Source organism: Phocoena sinus, chromosome 6 (assembly GCF_008692025.1).
Source record: "Phocoena sinus isolate mPhoSin1 chromosome 6, mPhoSin1.pri, whole genome shotgun sequence".
In the NCBI taxonomy this organism is placed as follows: Eukaryota; Metazoa; Chordata; class Mammalia; order Artiodactyla; family Phocoenidae; genus Phocoena; species Phocoena sinus.
Genome location: NC_045768.1, coordinates 105707519 through 105728311, shown reverse-complemented (window position 1 = coordinate 105728311; position 20793 = coordinate 105707519). Strand labels below are relative to the sequence as shown.

Here is a 20793-nt window from a genome sequence, read left to right as displayed (position 1 = left end):
ACTTTTTTTTTTTCTAGATTCCATATATATGTGTTAGCATACGGTATTTGTTTTTCTCTTTCTGACTTACTTCACTCTGTATGACAGACTCTAGGTCCATCCACCTTACTACAAATAGTTCAGTTTCATTTCTTTTTATGGCTGAGTAATATTCCATTGTATATCTGTGCCACATCTTCTTTATCCATTCATCTGTCGATGGACACTTAGGTTGCTTCCGTGTCCTGGCTATTGTAAATAGTGCTGCAATGAACATTGTGGTATATGACACTTTTTGAATTGGTTTTCTCAGGGTATATGCCCAGTAGTGGGATTGCTGGGTCATACGATAGTTCTATTTTTAGTTTTTTAAGGGACCTGCATACTGTTCTCCATAGTGGCTGTATCAATTTACTTTCCCACCAACTGTGCAAGAGGGTTCCCTTTTCTCCACACCCTCTCCAGCCTTTATTGTTTGTAGATTTTTTGATGATGGTCATTCTGACCAGTGTGAGGTGATACATCATTGTAGTTTTGATTTGTATTTCTCTAATCACATAATGATTAGTGATGTTGAGCATCCTTTTATGTGTTTGTTGGCAATCTGTATATCTTCTTTGGAGAAATGTGTATTTAGGTCTTCTGCCCATTTTTGGATTGGGTTGTTTGTTTTTTTGATATTGAACTGCATGAGCTGCTTGTATATTTTGGAGATTAATCCTTTGTCAAGTTGCTTCGTTTGCAAATATTTTCTCCCATTCGGAAGGTTATCTTTTCGTCTTGTTTATGGTTTCCTTTGCTGTGCAAAAGCTTTTAAGTTGAGCTTCCCTGGTGGCGCAGTGGTTCAGAGTCCACCTGCCGACGCAGGGGACGTGGGTTCGTGCCCTGGTCTGGGAGGATCCCACATGCCACGGAGCGGCTAGGCCCATGAGCCATGGCCGCTGAGCCTGCGCGTCAGGAGCCTGTGCTCCGCAACGGGAGAGGCCGCAACAGTGAGAGGCCCGCGTACCGCAAAAAAAAAAAAAAAAAAAAAAAAGGATCTTGCTGTGATTTATGCCATAGAGTGTTCTGCCTATGTCTTCCTCTAAGAGTTTTATAGTGTCTGGCCTTACATTTAGGTCTTTAATCCATTTTGAGTTTATTTTTGTATATGGTGTTAGGGAGTGTTCTAGTTTCATTCTTTTACATGTTGCTGTCCAGTTTTCCCAGCACCACTTATTGAAGAGGCTGTCTTTTCTCCACTGTATACTCTTGCCTCCTTTATCAAAGATAAGGTGACCATATGTGTGTGGGTTTATCTCTGGGCTTTCTATCCTGTTCCATTGATCTATCTTTCTGTTTTTGTGCCAGTACCATACTGTCTTGATTACTGTAGTTTTGTAGTATAGTCTGAAGTCAGGGAGCCTGATTCCTCCAGCTTAATTTTTCTTTCTCAAGATTGTTTTGGCTCTTCAGGATCTTTTGTGTTTCCATACAAATTGTGAAATTTTTCTAGTTCTGTGAAAAATGCCATTGGTCATTTGATAGGGATTGCATTGAATCTGTCGATATCTTTGGGTAGTATATTCATTTTCACAATGTTGATTCTTCCAATCCAAGAACATGATATATCTCTCCATCAGTTTGTGTCGTCTTTAATTTCTTTCATCGGTGTCTTATAGTTTTCTGCATACAGGTCTTTTGTCTCCTTAGGTAGGTTTATTCCTAGGTATTTTATTCTTTTTGTTGCAGTGGTAAATGGGAGTGTTTCCTTAATTTCTCTTTCAGATTTTTCATCATTAGTGTATAGGAATGCAAGAGATTTCTGTGCATTAATTTTGTATCCTGCAACTTTACCAAATTCATTGATTAGCTCTAGTAGTTTTCTGGTAGCATCTTTAGGATTCTCTATGCATAGTATCATGTCATCTGCAAACAGTGACAGCTTTACTTCTTCTTTTCCAATTTGGATTCCTTTTATTTCTTTTTCTTCTCTGATTGCTGTGGTTAAAACTTCCAAAACTGTGTTGAATAAGAGTGGTGAGAGTGGGCAACCTTGTCTTGTTCCTGATCTTGGAGGAAATGGTTTCAGTTTTTCACCATTGAGAACAATGTTGGCTATTTTCCGGAGAGTTTTTATCATAATGGGTGTTGAATTTTGTGGAAAGCTTTTCCTGCATCTACTGAGATTATCATATGGTTTTCATCCTTCATTTTGTTAATATGGTGTATCACACTGATTGATTTGCATATAGTGAAGAATCCTTGCATTCCTGGGATAAACCCCACTTGACCATGGTGTATGATCCTTAATGCTTTGTTAAGCTTTCTCACTTTTTCATCCCTGTCTGGGTCAAAAGAGGAGGAAAAAGGAATATTCTCTAAAGTGATTCCTGGTTCATGTCATGGAAAGAATAATGGTTTAAGAATCAGGACACCCAGGTTTCTAGCCTCAGCTCTACTGTTAACTAGCAGTCACTCAAGCTATTTGAGTTTTCATTTCCCCATTTATAAGTTTGAATTACATCTTTAAAGTCCATTCCAGGCTAAATTCTGGATCTGTGGACCCCCATAGTTTCCTACCACATTTACTCTCTGCTCTCTCCTTATACCAAAAAAGAAGCCAGTATATTCACGAATTCTGATTGTAAACCAATAAAAACTGGTTTCTGTCTTCCATCTCTCTCTTGAACTTTAGAAAACTTAATTAATTACAACAGAAGAATTTACAAAACACAGTTTATGCAGTGGCTTCCTTGCAGGCAATCTTTAATAGATTCCTTTCAATTTCTGATGAAACCCCCAGGTATTCGTTTTATAATGTCTGTTTGGTTTGGATGTGCAGAGGTAAAAATATCTAAAGGAGAGATTTTTATTTATTTAGTTCAGTGAAATTCCTGAGAATTCCATTTGGAAGGAAGAATAAGAAAGAGTATGGGCTCTGCGGTCTGAGAGACCTGGGCTTTTTTACTTAACAGTGCAACTTTGGATAAGTTACTTAACCTCTCTGAGCCTCAGTTTCTTCATCTATAAAATGGGAATAATGATACCTCCCTTGCAGGACTGTGGTGAGGACTAAATGCCGCCAGGTATATATTAAGTACTCAATACATGTTCGTGTTCTCCCCCATTAAATACCATCTTATTTTTCACTTCGCTGAACAAGAGCACAGGCTAGGGACTGAAACAGCCTAGGTTCAATGCCTGATCTCACAGTCTTAGCAGCTCAGTGATTTGGGCCAAATTGTTAGCAATCTCAGAGGCTCTGTTTCCTCGTCTGTAGAATAGAGTTAGTAACAACAGTGCTCAGCTCAAAGTAAGCTTCAGTAACTAGCAGAAGCTGTCAGAGTCACACCAAATCATCATGGAGACAGCAGGGACCAGTGAGAGTGTTCATGGTGAGACGCTGCTGAGACGCTGCTGAGCGGTCAGCCACATGGCCAGGAGGAGGCTCCAACCTGTGGAATAAGCTTTGTTTCTCGCTTTTACCTTTACTTTCCCCACTTTTCTTTGTCTTCTTTCTCACAGTTTCCTCTGTGTAAAAAATAGTTGCAGCCAGAGCTATAGGAAATGTAAGCCATATATTTTCTTTTCCTGCCTGGCCTCCATAACATCTTCTGCCTGCTCATTACTCCTCATCTGTGTGGGGTTATTTTTTTGTTTTGTTTTTTGCTTTTTTATTTAGCTGCTCCGGGTCTTAGTTGTGGCACGCAGGATTTTTAGTTACAGCATGCAGGCTCTAGTTCCCTGACCAGGGATCGAACCTGGGCCCTTTGCATTGGGAGTGCAGAGTCTTAACCATGGACCACCCGGGAAGTCACCAGTGTTGAGTTTTTGATTCCACACTCCTAGCGTGTGTTAAACTCAGCGCTGTGAATTCTGTCTTGTGCCAATGCGCTGCCTACTAACTACATTATGGGCTTTTGTTAATTTCTGATACCTACAAGACCAAAAGGCTTAATTGCTAAGAATCCTGGGGGCAAAATTAACTCTCAGGAAGGGCCACTGCTTAGAGTCTTTGCATTTCTCCTTTGCCTCTGAAGGAGCATAGTTTACTTGTTCTGTCTTGTAGCCTCGTTTGATCACGCATAATAAATTACCCTGGCATTTCCAACAGGAGTGATTCTACCTGCTTCTCTTGCCCTGGGGCCAAATGGCTGCTTCTTTTTACTGAAGAGTTAAACACAAAGTATTTGACAAAAATGAGCTTCTCTTGAGGATCTACCAGAAAAGAAGAACCGTGTTTATGAGTTATGTGATATTTTTAGTTATATACATATTAGTTATGACGGGTATTTTAATCACTGTTATTACTGGGGTTTAAAATATATACGTGTATATGTAGTATATATGTATGTGCACGTGTAAAACATTTTGTAATACGGTATTTTACCACAAACTACAGTAGAAGCCAATATTCTAAGACATGGATGTTTTGAAATATGAATTCATGATCCCTACTAACAAACAACCATTGGAATGTGTTGGAACACATTCCTACTTTATGCCACCTACTTGGGAGGCTGAATGGTGCCATCACATAATCTTGGATTTATTTATTTTATTTTTTAATTTTTTGGCCATGCCTGTGTGGCCTGTGGGATCTCAGTTCCCCCACCAGGGATCGAACCCGCGCCCCTGCAGTGGAAGCATGGAGTCTTAACCACTGGCCCACCAGGGAAGTCCCACAAAATCATGGATTTAAGTTTCAAAACCCTGGCTAGAATTTTCTGCCTAGCCTTCCTCCACAGCTGACAGTTTCACCCCAAGTTAAAGACAAACCAAGAACAAAGACAGGCCTGTGGCTTCTTTAAAGCTGTGTTGATTATTTCTCCCTCATCCCTTCCTCTGTTTCTCATAGAAGCAGAGTAAGCTAGGAGGAGAAGAGAGCACCCTCTTCATCGGTGTCACCTGGAGGGGTGATCAGACCGTCTGTTCAGCCTTCTGGGCTCGTAGGCAGACAGAGGACAGCAGGGGTCCTCTGCACAGAATCCCCAGATGGAAAAGTGCAGGAAGCAGCTCCATCCTTGGGGGTGAAGCATCCACTCAGCTGAAGCCAGGATGAGCAGTCACCCCGCTTAGACTCTCCTCCTGGAAGGAAACCCTTCTGGGGAGGGGTCCTCCCCAGACATCTTCATCCCCACCAGTGGCCGTTACTTGTCACTCAGCTCCCAGCCTACGCTTAGGCAATTTACAGGGGTGAGTCGAAGCTGTGTTTATATGACTAAAATGAAAAACTCCTGATTTTATGACTTTCAAACGCAATAATCCATATTTACATACAGTATTACCACATCACCCCTGAACTGGGAGTCATCATGAAGTGTTGAGGGTAGATTTTTTTTTTTAAGTCCTTATTGAATTTGTTACAATATTGCTTCTGCTTTCTGTTTTGGTTTTTTGGCCCCGAGGCATGTGGGATCTTAATTCCCGGATCAAGGATCGAACTTGCGCCCCCTGCAGTGGAAGTGCAGAGTCTTAACCACTGTACCGCCAGAGAAGTCCTTTAGCTTTTTTTACCGCATCACAGGCTTGGGAAGATTAAATGAAGTAATATAATGCCCAGCAGCCAGATATTTGCAATTATTATTGTTGTTGGTGGTGGTGTTTCTAGAAGAGTGATTGGCACCCTGCAGGGCTCTCATTGTTGTGATTCTATTTATCTGTTTTCCATATCCACCTACAGTACTCCTTTTTTGCCGTACGCGGGCCTCTCACTGTTACGGCCTCTCCTGTTGCAGAGCACAGGCTCTGGACACGCAGGCTCAGCGGCCATGGCTCACAGGCCCAGCCGCTCCGCGGCATGTGGGATCTTCCCAGACCGGGGCACGAACCCGTGTCCCCTGCATCGACAGGTGGACTCTCAACCACTGCGCCACCAGGGAAGCCCCACCTACAGTACTCCTTTACCTGATATATTCTCTTAAGGGATCCATGGGTTTATCAAATGGTGTTGTTTGTATCAGTGATCATTTGCAAATGTCTGCAAATAACATAAATGGAGAACAACAAAAAAAATTCAACTGGGGAGCGACAGACACAGATGTATAGTATACACACTGGTATGCAAATTTTCCCTGTAACAGCCCTTCTTGGGCCTTAGCCTCCTGAGGAGCCCCCCTCTTGCTGGGGTCACTCAGCCTCAGTAGCCTGTTGCCTTTCTCACTCCCTTCTCTGTGCCCAATAAAATGACATCCAGCCAGAAGATAGGAATTTTCTCTCCCTGCTTCATATTTCCCCTGCAAGGTGGTTTCAGCCATTGCCCTGAAATGAAAGAGAAGGAGAAGTCGTTCATATGTGTATTCATTTATCCAACAAGTATCTTACAGCCACTCGAGGGAGCTCGAGGGATGTGTGACCCTAACAAGACCCAGTCGTGCCCTCGTGCCCTCGAGGGACTTAACAGGCTGAGGGGCAGGCTCCAGCCGCGTAGGGATGACTCCTGGGTATCTGGATTGGGCGATTGTGTAAAGGTTCATGCCATCTCCTACTGAGACTGGACATGGTTGGTGTGAAGTACCTGCGGGACGACAAGTAGGCACATTGAGAAGGGAGCTGAATGTATGAGTCAAGAGCTTGGCAGGGAGAGCAGGGCGAGAGATATAAATCCAGCAGTTGAAGATTTAGGCACTGATTGCCCAGGAAGTGGGCTAAGAAAAGAACCCCAGAGAGTTCTGATGTGTGAAGCATAGCTTTCCATGCATCTTCTCCCATGTCCTTCCATTTAAAAACGTGACAGCAACATGGAGAGAAACTATTGTGTAAATATCTCTAGAAAAAGAACAGTAAGTTCAACTGATGAAAAAAATACATTTAGGGGTTTCCCTGGTGGTGCAGTGGTTGAGAATCCGCCTGCCGATGCAGGGGACACGGGTTTTTGCCCCAGTCCGGGAAGATCCCACATGCTGCGGAGCGGCTGGGCCCATGAGCCATGGCCGCTGAGCCTGCGCATCCGGAGCCTGTGCTCCGGAACGGGAGAGGCCACAACAGTGAGAGGCCCGCGTACCGCCAAAAAATAAAAAATAAATAAATAAATATACATTTAAATTACCCGATTCTGTCTTTTTAGGAGCAGGTTGAGGAAAGGAATACTCTATGTGAAGATGCTCCGGTACTGGAATTACTGGTAGATTGCATGGCTGTCGACACCCTTAGCCCATCAGAAAACAGGTGACGGCAGACAGACCTGCATATATGTAAAGATAATTTATATCAGGGACATCCCTGGTGGTCCAGTGGTTAAGACTCCACACTTCCACTGCAGGGGGCGCAGGTTCAATCCCTGGTCAGGGAACTAAGATCCTGCATGCTGTGTGGCACAGCCAAAAAAAAAAAAAATTATATCAGCATCGTTTCTAAGAGCAAAAGATTGTGAACAGCTCAAATAGCTATAAATTTGGCTCATCTATAAATGGACTATAATACAACCCTTGAAAGATTGAGGAAGTTTTTTTTTTAAGTTCCCTTATGCTTCTTTCTTTTTAAAATTTTATTTATTTATTTGGTTGCGTCGGGTCTTAGTTGTGGCAGGTGGGTTCCTTAGCTGCAGCTTGCGGGCTCCTTAGTTGCAGCACATGGGCTCCGTAGTTGTGACAGCCAGGCTCCTTGGTTGTGGCTCCAGGGCTCCTTAGTTGCAGCTCTCCAGCTCCTTAGTTGTGGCACACAGGCTCCGTAGTCGTGGCATACGAACTCTTAGCTGCGGCATGCATGTGGGATCTAGTTCCCTGACCAGGGATCGAACCCAGGCCCCCTGCGTTGGGAGAGCGAAGTCTTATCCACTGTGCCACCAGGGGAGTCCCCAAGGAAGTTCTTTAAGTACTGTTCATACATGCAGGCACACACACACACACACACACACACACACACACACACACACGCATACTCTCATATATATAGTGAACAAAAAGTGATGGTATGTTACCAACTGTATGAAAAAGGCGAGGGGGGAGAATATATTTGCATTTTATGTGTATATTTGCTTGCAATGTATAAATATCTCTGGAAGGATACACAGGAAAAAAAGATCATCTTGGTTGCACTTGAGGAAGAGAACTGGAGGACTCGGAGGTGAGTGGGGGAGATTTTTTTTTCACTGTCCCTTTTTGTATCTTTCCAATACTCAACTATGTAGAAAAGTAACCTGTTCAAAAATAAACAATTATTTTAAAAAAGAAAAGGAAAAATAGTCAGTGGAGCTGTAGGCAAAAGCTCTTAAGGGAAGAATCCCATGTAGGATAGAAGTGTAGTAAAATATGTCTTGCCTGGTCTCCAAGTGCTCAGAAGTGAAATTTCTTGAAACCGCTTGAAATAGGGGTTCAACTATCCTGATAAGATAGTCCTTGTTAAGTCTCTGCACTGAAGAAATGGACTTTTCTGGGGGAAGGACCGAGACGGAGTTTCACAGCAAGGCAGCAGCCAAAGATGAATAGGAAGAAGGTTTGAGGAGCCCCAATGTGAAGGAAAACCCTAGCCTTTCCCTCCTGTTGTACGAAAAAACCTCAGCCCCGTCTATCTCCTAAGTGCTTCTTTTACTTCTCACACAAAACACACATTTCTGGCACTTCTGGTCACCAAGTGTGTGGGCGTTTTCCCCACACCAAGCAGTTCTCTGCAACACCAGCTGGGTGGCCTGCAATTTAACTCAGTTCTGGCACCATCTACCTGGAGACGGCGTCAGAGCCCACAGGATAAGGGCTCAGTCCCACAAGACTGCTCTCTGCTCTCCTCCCCCACACTGCAGTCACCAGTGTCACCTGTGCTTCTGACCAGGCAGCTATAGATCAGAGGTTCCAACGACCCCCTCCTTGGGTTTGATTAATTCGCTAGAGCGTCTCACAGAACTCAGGGAAACACGTTTGCCAGTTTATTAAAGGATGTGATAAAGGACACAGATGTACTGCCAGATGAAGAGACACATAGGGCGAGGTCTGGGAGGGTCCCAAGCACAGGAGCCTCTGTCCCCGTGAAGTTGGGGTGTGTCATCCTCCCGGTGTGGATGTGTTACCCAAAAAACTGGATTTGCCTTTTGGTGGGTGTCGAGCCAAGAAACATGGCCAAACCAAAGAATGGGAGAAGGAAGGAAAGGAATTATTATTTGCAGCAAGGAAGGAGAGGGACTTCCCCGGTGGTCCAGTGGTTAGGACTCCACGCTTTCACTGCCGAGAGCCCAGGTTCAAATCCCTGGTTAAGGAATTAAGATCTCACAGCGCAGCCAAAAGAAAGGAGAACACCAGGGATCTTTCCCAAGCTGTGCCTCCCTGAATAGCAAAATTGGGGAAGTTTGAAACTAAGGATACACGCATATTCATGAAGGGTCTTAAGCAGTGGAAAATTCGGTGTAGAATTGGGGCAAAGGTTGACAGAGTGCAGGCTTCAACTGATTGAAGTCACGAGGGTCAGAAAAGGTCAATGTCATCATTCCATCCTCCACCTGGGTGGCGGCCTTACTTTCTGCCCCCAGAGATATGTATGCACTCAACGATATGTATCAGATTGTTATGTATCTCTTTTTTTTTAAACATCTTGATTGGAGTATAATTGCTTTACAATGGTTAGTTTCTGCTTTATAACAAAGTGAATCAGCTATACATATACATATATCCCCATATCTCCTCCCTCTTGTGTCTCCCTCCCACCCTCCCTATCCCACCCCTCTAGGTGGTCACAGAACACCGAGCTCATCTCCCTGTGCTATGTGGCTGCTTCCCACCAGCTATCTATTTTACGTTTGGTAGTGTATATATGTCCATGCCACTCTGTCACTTCGTCTCAGCGTACCCTTCCCCCTCCCTGTGTCCTCAAGTCCATTCTCTACGTCTACATATATCTCTTGAGAATCTAGGACTCTTTTATCACAGAACCATTGTTTCTTGACTGCTTTTTCTTTTGTTCCCTTAAGATCATTAATTACTGAGACCTGTTCAAGGGCAAGCATTGTGGCCAGGCTTAGATCACAAAATGGCTTAGGTCAAAATGGGTTCTCTTGTGTCAAGCAAGCCATGCCTGGTTCTCTTTTCTCCGGGGACCCCCTGCCCTTTCTGCTTATAATACCCAATGTTAGTGTAAAAGAAATATCCAGTTATTTTAAGCAGATCATCAGATGCGCTGGACCAGGACCCAAGACTGTCAGATTTGTACCCTTTTATATAACTTCCCCATATTTTGCCCTTATATCTTGTCTTTTCTCTTGTAATGATGGACATTAAAGTCTTAAAATGAAAAGGGTCTGCAAACTTGTTTTCAGGGACAGCAAGGAAGCCTGTATAGTCAGGCCACTCAAGATGGCTGTTCTCTTGCTCTCTGTAAGTCCTCTGCCCTACCAGGGCCTGCGTCACCTATATCTGATGCATGTGACTGACCTTCCTATGTACTTGCCTCCGCCCCAGCTAGTGATTGTTCTTATCAAAGGGGTGGTGAGGGGCGTGCCTCTCTGCTGGTTTCCCTGGTAACCAATGAGCCCACCTGACGTCATTTTCCCTATAACTGGTAACCGCCCCCCCCCCCGCCCCCGCCACCGCCCTGGGAGCGGAGACTGCCGCCATATCCTGTCTGCCGCTTGCTGCAAATGGGGGGAACTTGCTTCATACATGTAAGCTCCCCCATCCATTAAACCATTGATGTCTCTGTTGTTGACCTCGGGCTCTTTCTTCAGTCTTGAACCCCGGCAAGTGCAGGGCCCGTAGGCCTGCAGGGTGCAGCCCAACAGGTGGACATAACGAGACCATCTTCGGGAACCCATCTAGGAGGGATGAGAAACCCACAGTCTGAGTAGGTGGTGACGGTTACTAGGAGGAGAGGAGGGGGGCAGGGGAGTCCCTGGGACGTGCCAGGGTGGAAGAGGAAAGCTTAAGGGGAGCCTGCCTGGGCCTGTGAATCTCCCTGGGGGACTTAGGAGAAAGGGTTCCTCAAGTACAGTGATAAATTATGCTTTGCGTTGTAATAGGATTAAATTTGAAACTGTTACAGGTGAGGTGTTACTAGCCCATTCTTGTATCACAGAAAGCTAGGCTTTTTCTCCATTCAACAGGTATTATTTTATTTTCATTGTTCCTAAAATGATACAAAGGAAGGCTTCTGTTCTCTTACCTTATGCTGATCTTAGAACAACACAAAAATACTGACTACGCTGATCTTGAAACAACACTGAAAACTTCAAACATGGGAAGATGATTTACTCCCATCCCGTCCCCCTTTCCTCTTGGATTCGAACAACTGGCTTTGTTTAACCCCAGTTTTGCCTACTCTTTCCCAGAAAAGTCACCAGCAAACATGGATGGATCTACTAAAGGCAGGACTGTAGATTCAATAGGGTGTGGGATTCCAGCTTTGTTCTCAGGGAACTGACAGTCTCATCAGGAGACAAATAATTATTGGGTTGGCCAAAAAGTTCGTTCAGGTTATCTATGTTCCAGAAGAACCCGAGCGAGCTTTTTGGCCAGCCCAATACATTCAGAAACGGGTACTAACGCCTGAGAGCATACGTTCAGTGCTAAGTTAGGGGTCTGGATAATAATGGCTTCAGGAATGCAGCTGAGGGCAGAAATCCCTGAGGGTCAATACACTGAAGCTTCTAGGAGAAGGGGGGCCTCCAAGGACAGATTTAGAGAAGGAGTAAAGAGAGCACCTGAGGCAGGCGGAGGGTGTGGGCGAGACCAGCCCGTGTGGCACATCTCTGTGGAGGAAGAGGCACCTGGTTCGCTGGAGACAGCAGTCACGGTGGAAGCAATTTCTGATTCAATGACAGTCTAAAGTAGGATTTTCCCCGGATTAATAGAAACCCTGTGCGTTGCAAACATAGCTGTCAGAGCATTAGAGGGATGTAGTGGATGAGCTGACTGCTGGGACTTGGCAGCTGAATGTGCACGGGGAGGGGGACAGTGTTTGAGGAAGTTCAGCATCTGTACATCTGCCAGCCCTCCTATGTCGCTCTGCGCACAGCCAGGGCCAAGATGCGGGTGAGCGTACGTCCCTCCCGTCCCCTGCAAGCTCAGCTCGTATTATTTCTTTCTCTTGTTCTCTCCATTCTTTCCTCTTTCCGCTCACGGCCAGATGTCGAGGAGAAATCCTTTCTCGCTGTGAGGTTTGGTTGGCGTGTCAACCTGTGACATTCACCTTTTGTGTGCATGCCCAGGTTAGTAGGGAGGATAAACGATGGGAACTCTACCGATACCCACCTGGTCTAAGAATCACAAGTCTCCAGACCCAGCTCTAATGCCTTTTAGCTCCATGAACTTGAGCTGGCCCTTAAACTACCTGTCCTTCGGTTTCCTTTATTTGTAAAACGGAGATGTTAATACCTTCCTACCTACGTCGCAGAATTTTCTTGAGATTCAAATGAAATATAGTTGTAAGAGCACTTTGGAGACTAAGGAACTTAGTAACTCAAGGTGAAGATGGTGGGGACCGGGGTGGCGGGGAGGTGGTGAAGTTGGGAAACTCAATACATCCCATCCAGCCCAGTGATTTTATAAAATCGTTTTTTATCATTTAAATAATTTTAACTATATAGCTTTTTTGGATGTTTTAACGACTCTCACTCTAGTGATATCTTTTTCCTCCCTAGATATCCCAAAGTGCAGAACCCAGCAACCCCCTACACATTCCAGCTCCTCTCGCTTGGCTTCCACATCGACCAGTGGGGCTCCCAGCCACTGAAGCAGCAACGAAAACTCTCATGCAGCATCTCCAGAGACACTCTGGGCTCCAATCATTACCCCAGGCCTTCCAGCCAAAGTTGATTTAAAAATGTGAAAGGATTTTTCTAGAAATGACAGGCTGCTCTACATGGAGGGTTGGATGTTACTTGGCTCCTTTATTAGAAACAGTTTAGGTACCTTATTGTGAAAGTGAGTCCTACAGTATTTCGGTAAAAGGTATTCATGGCACAGATGTTGACGTATTTACAAACTGAGATAGAAATGTGATGATAGATACCATGGGGTTGATAAAGGGACATACGGTAGCACCGTTGGTGAGACTGGGTGTGTGAGGCAGGGTCCCAGAAGGATAAGGCCAGCACATTCCCAAGGCTACTTGAGCAGTTTAATGATGGGAGTGTTTTTTCTAGGGCTGCTGCGACAAACTACTGCTATCTGAGTCCAGTCAGGCTGCTATAACAAAAATACCATTGACGAGTGGCTTATAAACAACAGACATTTGTTTGCTTACAGTTCTGGAGGCTGGGAAGTCCAAGATCAAGGTGTGGGCAGGGTTGGTTTCTTCTGAAGCCTCTCTCCTTGGCTTGCAGATGGCCATCGTCTCCCTGTGTCCTCACACGGTCGTCCCTCTGTGTGTGTCTGTGTCCTAATCTCCTCTCCTTATAAGGACACAAGTCCGATTGAATTAGGGCCCACCCATATGACTTTGTTTAACCTTAATTACCTCTTTGAAGATACTCTCTCCAAAGACAGTCACATTCTGAGGTCTCAGGGGTTAGGACTTCAACATAGAAATTGGTGTGGGGAGGTTACAGTTCAGCCCTTAACCCACACTGTGGGTGGGGTTAAGAGAATCAAGACGAGATGGTGAAGCCCCTGGAAACTAGCAAGCTTCTGCAAGCCTTTATCATCCTTTGGCCTGAAGAAGCAAAAGAGAAAGGGCATGCTATTCCTAGAACCCAGTGAGAGCTGTAGCCACGGGAGAGGGACTGCCCAGCCTATGGTATATGGTGGAGGAACGCAGCCATGATGGAGACCAGGGCCTAGCAGGGAGGGAGGGAGAAGACCCACCCCTCTCTCTCGCCACTCTTTTTTTTTTTTTTTTTTTCCTCTCGCCACTCTTCACACTCCAACAGCACTTCCCTTTGGTCAAACCCACCTGGAAGTCAGAGAACAGAGAAGCCTGGGGGATGCAGCTCGTAGGTGTCAGCCTTTGAGCCAGGGAACAGGCTGACAGGTGTGGCCAGGAGTGGGCGGGGAAGGGTCGGATTTGAGTGGGACGATGAAGAATCACCAACACGATGGTGGAAACATAGACATTTCCAAAGGAGGAATTATGATGCATATTCAGGCAACGTAAATGGGCTTTAAAGAGTTACTGGAAAACAGAAAATGCTACTTAACTGCAAAAATATAAGTCGTACATTCCAAACTAAACCACCTGCTTATGTAACCATTTCCAGGTCCCAAAAGTGACCATTCTAGGATACTTATTTGCGTAAGTAAAGCAGAATGGTAGAAAAACAACTATGTTTGTCAATCTTGTCATGTTGAACACTTACGTTCTTACTTTATATACTGTAATGTAGGTATTTTCGAATGGTTCAAAATGGTGACCTAGCAGCATGGCCCAAGATACAGTGGTTTGGATGCCCAAGTGATCGGTGGAGGACAAAACATGACCAACTTAGAAATGATTGGTTGGCATCACCCAGGATGAAGCCAATATGTGGCTCTGAGGCAGAGAAGAAAGAAGACACGCCCAGAATGAGACCTTGTGTTCTTCCCATGGGCAAAGCAGATGGCTGTCAGTTAGGGTTTCCTCTTCCTGGGGACTGAGCCCTCATGGTCAGCCCCCAGGAGCCAGGGGCAGCTGTGTAAGCTGGGGTGGGGGGACCTGCAGCTCCAGGATTCTGCCCCGCTTTGTCCCAGTGAACTCCTGTGAATATGTCAGGAACCAGTCATGTTGGAGGCCTATGTCTGAATGGGCCAGTCTGGAGTAAGTCCCCAGCCCTTTCTGGAATAAACCAGGATATCCTGGGGCAAGGACATAATCAAGAGAAAAAAGGGCTTGTCCAGTAGAAGTGGCTCCATCTTGTCTTAAGCTGTATTCGGTTATCTATTCCTGTGAAACAAACCGACCCCAAACTTAGTTGCTTACAGCTGTCTGTTATTCTCCTTTTGAATCTGCAGTTTGGGAGGGGCCTGGGGGAGAGCTTGTCTCTGATCCACACGGCATCTTCCCCCCAGCAGAGGGCTGGAAGGTCCACTTCCAAGATAGTGCAGGAACATGGCTGGAAAGTTGGTCTTGGCTGTCCACTGGGCACTCAACAGGGCTGAGGGTTGGGGGCCTCTGTTCCTCTCCACGTGGGCTGGGATTCTCATTGCATGGGGGGTGGGTTCTAAGGACAAAAGTCCCAAGAGAGCCAGGTGGAAACTGAATCACATTTTTATCCTAGCCTGGCGTTGGGCTGCACCCCACAGGCCTGCAAGGCCTGTACTTGCCAACTTCAAGACTGAAGAAAGAGTCCAAAGTCAACAACAGAGACATCAGTGGTTTAATGGATGGGGGAGCTTACACATCTGGACCAAGGTCCTGGAGCAACACCTCACGGTGTGGGGTGGACGGCAGGCAGGATGCGGCGGCAGTCTTCTTTCGGGGTGGACCGGGGGGTGGGGGGGTGGGGGGAGTGGAGATTACCAGTTATAGGAGAATTGATGTCAGGTGGGCTCATCGGTTTCCAGGGAAACTAGCAGTGGGGCACGCCCCTCACCGACTCTTTAATAAGAAAATTATCAGCTGGGGCAGAGGCAAGTACGTAGGAAGGTCAGTCGTGTGTCTAAGGCAGGGGTCCCCAACCCCCGGGCTACAGACCAGTACCAGTCCGCCGCCTGTTAGGAACCGGGCCGCACAGCAGGAGGTGAGTGGCTAGCTAGCGAAGCGTCATCTGCTGCTTCCCATTGCTCCCCGTCACTCGCGTTACTGCCTGCACCGTCCCGCCCCCTCCAATCCGTGGAAAAATTGTCTTCCGTGAAACTGGTCCCTGGTGCCAGAAAAGTTGGGGGCCGCCGGTGTGAGATATAGGTGAAGCAGGCACTGGTCGGGCAGGGGATGTACAGAGAGCAAGAGAACAGCCATATTGAGTGGCCGGAACTTGGAAGTCTCCAAGTCACTCCATCATCCCCTGGTGATCACGAGGCTTGTCCAATTTCAAGCAGAGGGGTTGTAGACTGAGGAGAGTTGCAAGGTTCTGGAAGAACCCGTGGGATGGGAAATATTATGGCTGTTTCGGAGTAGAAACCAAATCTCTGCCTCAGGATGGTACCCGTGTGACCCGTACCCATCATTGGTCACAGCATAGTTATGTGAACTAGGTACATCCCCTGTGTTAGTCTGCTTGGGATGCCATATACTATAGACTGGGTGGCTTAAACAACAGAAATTTATTTTCTCACAGCTCTGGAGGCTGGAAGTCCGAGATCCAGGTGTCAGCAGGGTTAGTGTTTGATGAGAGCTCTCCTTGGGTTGTCTTTTTTCACTGTGTGCTCACACGGCCTTTCCTTGGTGCCTTTGCAGAGGGGGAAGGAAAGGGAGAGAGGAAGAGACATGTCTCTCCTGGTGTCTCTTCTTATAAGGACACTAATCCTATCAGATCAGGGCGCCACCCTTATCAACTCATTTAACCTTCATTATGTCCTTAGAGACCCCATCTCTAAAGACAGCCCCTCTGGAGGTTAAGACTTCAACATATGAATTTGGGGGGGCGCATTCAGTCCCTAACATCCCCCATAGTGATATGAAATAGATGACACTTGATAAATTTATATTGATAGTCATTCATTCAAGAAAACTTCATTGAACACCTGTTGTGTGCCGGACTCTCTACTAGGCTCTGGGAATACAGGTAGGAGAAAAAAAGTGTTCCTGTCTTTAATGAGTTTATAACTGCGAGGGAGACACAACAGCCGTTACAATACAGTGATCGCTGCCAGGAGAGCTTGCTGTGACAGCTCCTCGAAGGGACAAATATACCGCTCCGTGGAGGCTGCAGAAGTGATGTCCAAGCAGAAACCGAGGATGAGAAGTATTGAGTAGTAAACTGGGTGGGACAGACAAGGGGATTAAGAAAGAAGATACACGGAGGCCTGAGGTAGAACCAGGGTGACCACGATCCTGGTTTGCCCAGGGCTGTCCTGGTTTTAGCACTAAAAGTCCCATGTCCAGAAAACGCCTTGGCCACTGTGCCTTCTCCGTGGAACCGTAAATAGTCCAGTAGAGCTGGTGCGCAGAGGAGTGGGCGTTGCCACGGGATTGGTGGGAGAAACGCTGGAAAAGTAGGAGGAGCCCAAACAGGAAGTGAGACACACTCAGGAGTTAAGACTTTCTCTTGGAAGTAGTTGAGCCATCAATAAGTGATCTTAAACAGGGGAGCAACTTGCTGAGACTTGTATTTAGAAAGAGCTCTATCTGCTGGATGATGTAGAAGAGGGACAATACCGAAGGCCAGTCAGGAAGCCATGGTGGTTTTCCAGGGAACAGAGATGGAGAATTAAAGTAAAGTAATGGAGGGAGACGGAGAGACCCAGAGGATTCAGAGTGTCTTAAGGAGAAGTAACAGAACTTAGAAATATACGTGTGGGAGGTGAGAGAGAAGGAGAAATCAAGGATGACTCCCAGATTTCTGGCTTGGGCAACTGGAAAAAGTCTCGGGAAGTCATTAAGATGGTTTGGAAATACCTTCCCCACTGCACCTGACATGAGAATACAAATAAAGCAGCCCTTCTTCTGCTCCCCACACAGCTCTTATTGACCTAAAATCTCTGTTGTTGTGCAACTGCCCCAGAAATCTCGGGTCCATACAGCCAGGAGGCTTATGGGAACATCGGGATATAAGGGGGAAGTCTGGGGCAAGAGGGGTGTTTATGACACTAGACTCTCCCTCGAGGTTTATGTACACTATCTTTTTTAAGCTTCATGAGAATCTTACGAGGGAGGTAGGTGGAGACTGTTATTCCCATTTCAGAATTGCCGGATGGGGATAAAGTAGCATGCCCCCCGGGGGCCACTGCCACAGAGCGGCAGAGTTGGGCTCTATCTACAGTGAGCTGTGTCTGACTCTGAAGAAATGAACTGCTCTTTCCACCATGCTGCTTCCCTAATTAGCGCACTAGTCTCTACCGATTGGATATGTGGTCACATCTACTGCCATGCCTTCATTCATGTCTTCATTCAGCATTTGAGAAGGATGCAGGGACTTCCCTGGTGGTCCAGTGGTTAGCGCTCCACGCTTCCACCACAGGGGGCATGGGTTGGATTCCTGGTCCGGGAAGTAAGATCCCGCGTGCCTTGGCATGGCCAAAAAAAATAAATAAATAAAAGAGAGAGAAGGATGCTAACCAAAGTAAGGGCTCTACCTCCTTCAGGGCCCTAAGAGGATAGCTGAAGGCTGCTTGCAGGAGCAAAGTTTGCAAGAGAGCTTCTTAATCCTCTGTAACTGGTCCCCATGCTGATGATACCTGCAAAACTCCGAAAGCCATACTTCCTGTATAATTATCTTTGTGAACGTCAAGGCCAGACGAAGCTTTGGAGACAGTGTGCCCGTCAACAGTCTGTTTAGGGAGGGAGGGATTGTGTGGGGTGGGGGGTGGGGGGATGAAACTCAAGGGATAGGTAAGCCATGGGCAGGACACTACAGGGAAGAAAGGAACACGGGAGGAGTCCCCAGGGCCTCCCTCTCAAAGATGGGAGTGCACAGTGAGCTTGTCTAAACCTCAGAAGGGGCTCTGGAAACCTGACAGCCATGTAAGTGGCCCCTACATGGAGGCTGCCCTCCCAGGTCCCTCCAGGACCCTGGAACTGGAGCCTTAAGAGAAACCTGAGAGCCAACTCAAGCTCCTTCGTAACCAGCCACGTTTACATTTTGATGCGAATCTTATCTCCTGTGGAGTCTTAATAGATAATCTATTCGTTTTGCTTATAGAAATCTAATCCATTTTGCTTTTAGTCTTCTATTGTTATTTCTGCATGGATTTTGTTCCCATCCCCCTTCTAGATTGGGAATTCTTCAAAAGATCCTAGTTTCACTCTCTCCATGTTTTCACATTTTCTTTTATGCAGTAGGCATGTGTGTGGAGTTTGTTGTCATTGGAAGTGTCACCAGAAGATCTGAAATGATCATTTCTCAGCTGGCTTCTTTATTCACTGACACTGGCACAGAAAGGACACAAGAGGGCGCTCCTTCCCCTCTTATCTGAGTTCAGGGAGCTGCACCTTTTCTGCCCCTTCAGGTCTCTCTTGAAAACTTAGACACGACTGACGTTGGTGAAAACATGTTTTTTACTACTACTGGGGAGAGACTTCGGGGAATTTTGAATATTTATAGTGACACACTTAGGGAAATATTTATTCAGCTCAAGTCTTTGATTCCATTTGAATCAAACAAATATTCACATAGTCAGTTTTGGAAGAACTTATAGTCTAAGGAAGAAATATCTATTTTAAAAATTAACCAAAAAAAAAAAAAAAAAAACAAACAAAAAAAAATTAACCAACCACTTTATACCCATTGGGATGGCTATTATCAAAAATGAAAAATAACAAGGGTTGGCAAAGATGTGGAGAAATTGGAAGCTTTCTGCCTTGCTGGTGGGAATGTAAAATGGCAACTGCTATGGAAAATGGTATGGTGGTTCCTCAAAAAGTTAAACACAGAATTACTCTAAGATCCAGCATTTCCACTTCTGGGTATATCCCCCAAAGAACTGAAAGTGGGGACTCAAAGAGAGATTTGTACACCCATGTTCATAGCAGTATTATTTGCAATAGCCAAAAGATGGAAGCAACCCAAGTGTCCATTGACAGATGAATGGATAAACAAAAATCTACTTAATTCTACTAAAGCATACCTTTAAAGATGGAGGAAAAAAAAAAAAACCCAGACTGAGAGAGATGTATCTTTAAGCCCTGTTTCATATACAACCTTATCTCTTACCAAGGTGCCTTAGAGTAGTGAAGAACCTCATGGCCGTGCATTGCCATGTCTGTCAGGGAGAAAGCCAAGGTTTCTGAATATGGCCCCTGCTAAGACTAGTGTCCCACCCACCTGGGCTCCTGGTTCCATCCCCTTTGGTCTCCTGGGACCATGCTTTCTCAGTTTAGCATCTTTTGGGTGCCTACATTTTTCACCCCACAATTTACCACTGGTCTTTAAAATGTTATCATTTGACCCAGCCTTGTACCTCTCCTTCATTTCACTAAACACTCTCCTGCAAGTTACATGTGTGTCTTTTGTTCTTCAATAACTACTCTCCTTAACCTGGTCTCAGCCTTAACCTCATGGCAATTGTACTCTCACGGTGTCTTAGTCCATTTGGGCTGCTAAAACAAAATACCATAGATTGAGCAGCTTAAAAACAACAGACATTTATTTCTCACAGTTCTGGTGGCTGGCAATCCAAGATCAGGGCGCTGGCAGATTCGGTGTCTGGTCAGGCTCCTCTCCCTTGTTCACAGCCAGCACCTTCTTCCTGTGTCCTCCTCACCTAACAGAAGGGTAAGGGAGCTCTTTGGGGTCTCCTTTATAAGGGCACTAATCCTACCAATGAGGGCTCCACCCCCATGTATTAATTGCTTCCCAAGGGCCCCAGCTAATAATCCCAGGATTTCAACATGAATTTTGGGGGGGACACAAACATTCAGATCATAGCACTTAGGTTACCAGGACCCTCCTCATTGCCAAATCAAATGGCCTTTTCTGTGTCTTCATTCGACTTGACCTCTGTAGCATTTGGTCTAGACGAGCATTCTTTTCTTTTTTTTTCTTTTTTAAATTTTTTGGCCCCTAAGCATGTGGGATCTTAGTTCCCCGACCAGGGGTCAAACCCGCACCCCCCTGCAGTGGAAGCGCAGAATCTTAACCAATGGACCACCAGGGAAGTCCGAGTTCTTTTCTTTTTAGAAGTCTGTCCCCATCTTGGTGACTGCTGCTGAAGTCTGTTCTCTCCTCTAGCTACCGTCTCATTTGACTTCTACCCACTACTGGCTTCTCCAACCCTGGTTCTTCTCCATCCCTTAACTGTGGTCGGCCCCTTGAGTCTGTAGCAGCCATTTGTTTACTCTATCGACATGTTGTGGTCTCGCTTTAGAGGTCGTCAGATCTGCGTCTACTTTACTAGATTA

At 45.8% G+C, this 20793-nt stretch overlaps 1 protein-coding gene and 1 long non-coding RNA gene across 2 annotated transcripts in view; one reads left to right on the top strand and one right to left on the bottom strand.

The window, feature by feature from the left end:
* The window catches only part of FBXO16 (F-box protein 16), a 55614-nt gene extending 42772 nt beyond the window's left edge, over positions 1-12842 (top strand). The window contains exon 8 of the mRNA XM_032636424.1: positions 12521-12842. Coding sequence (XP_032492315.1) covers positions 12521-12700 — 180 coding nt within the window. The 3' untranslated portion in view covers positions 12701-12842. The remainder of the gene's footprint in view (positions 1-12520) is intronic.
* A 3201-nt stretch (positions 12843-16043) lies between these two features.
* Positions 16044-20162, bottom strand: LOC116755081. Its single transcript, XR_004350228.1, has 2 exons — positions 20050-20162; positions 16044-16183 (listed from the first exon to the last, which is right to left on the bottom strand). It is a non-coding gene; the product is annotated as an uncharacterized LOC116755081 (long non-coding RNA).
* Positions 20163-20793: the final 631 nt, after the last annotated feature.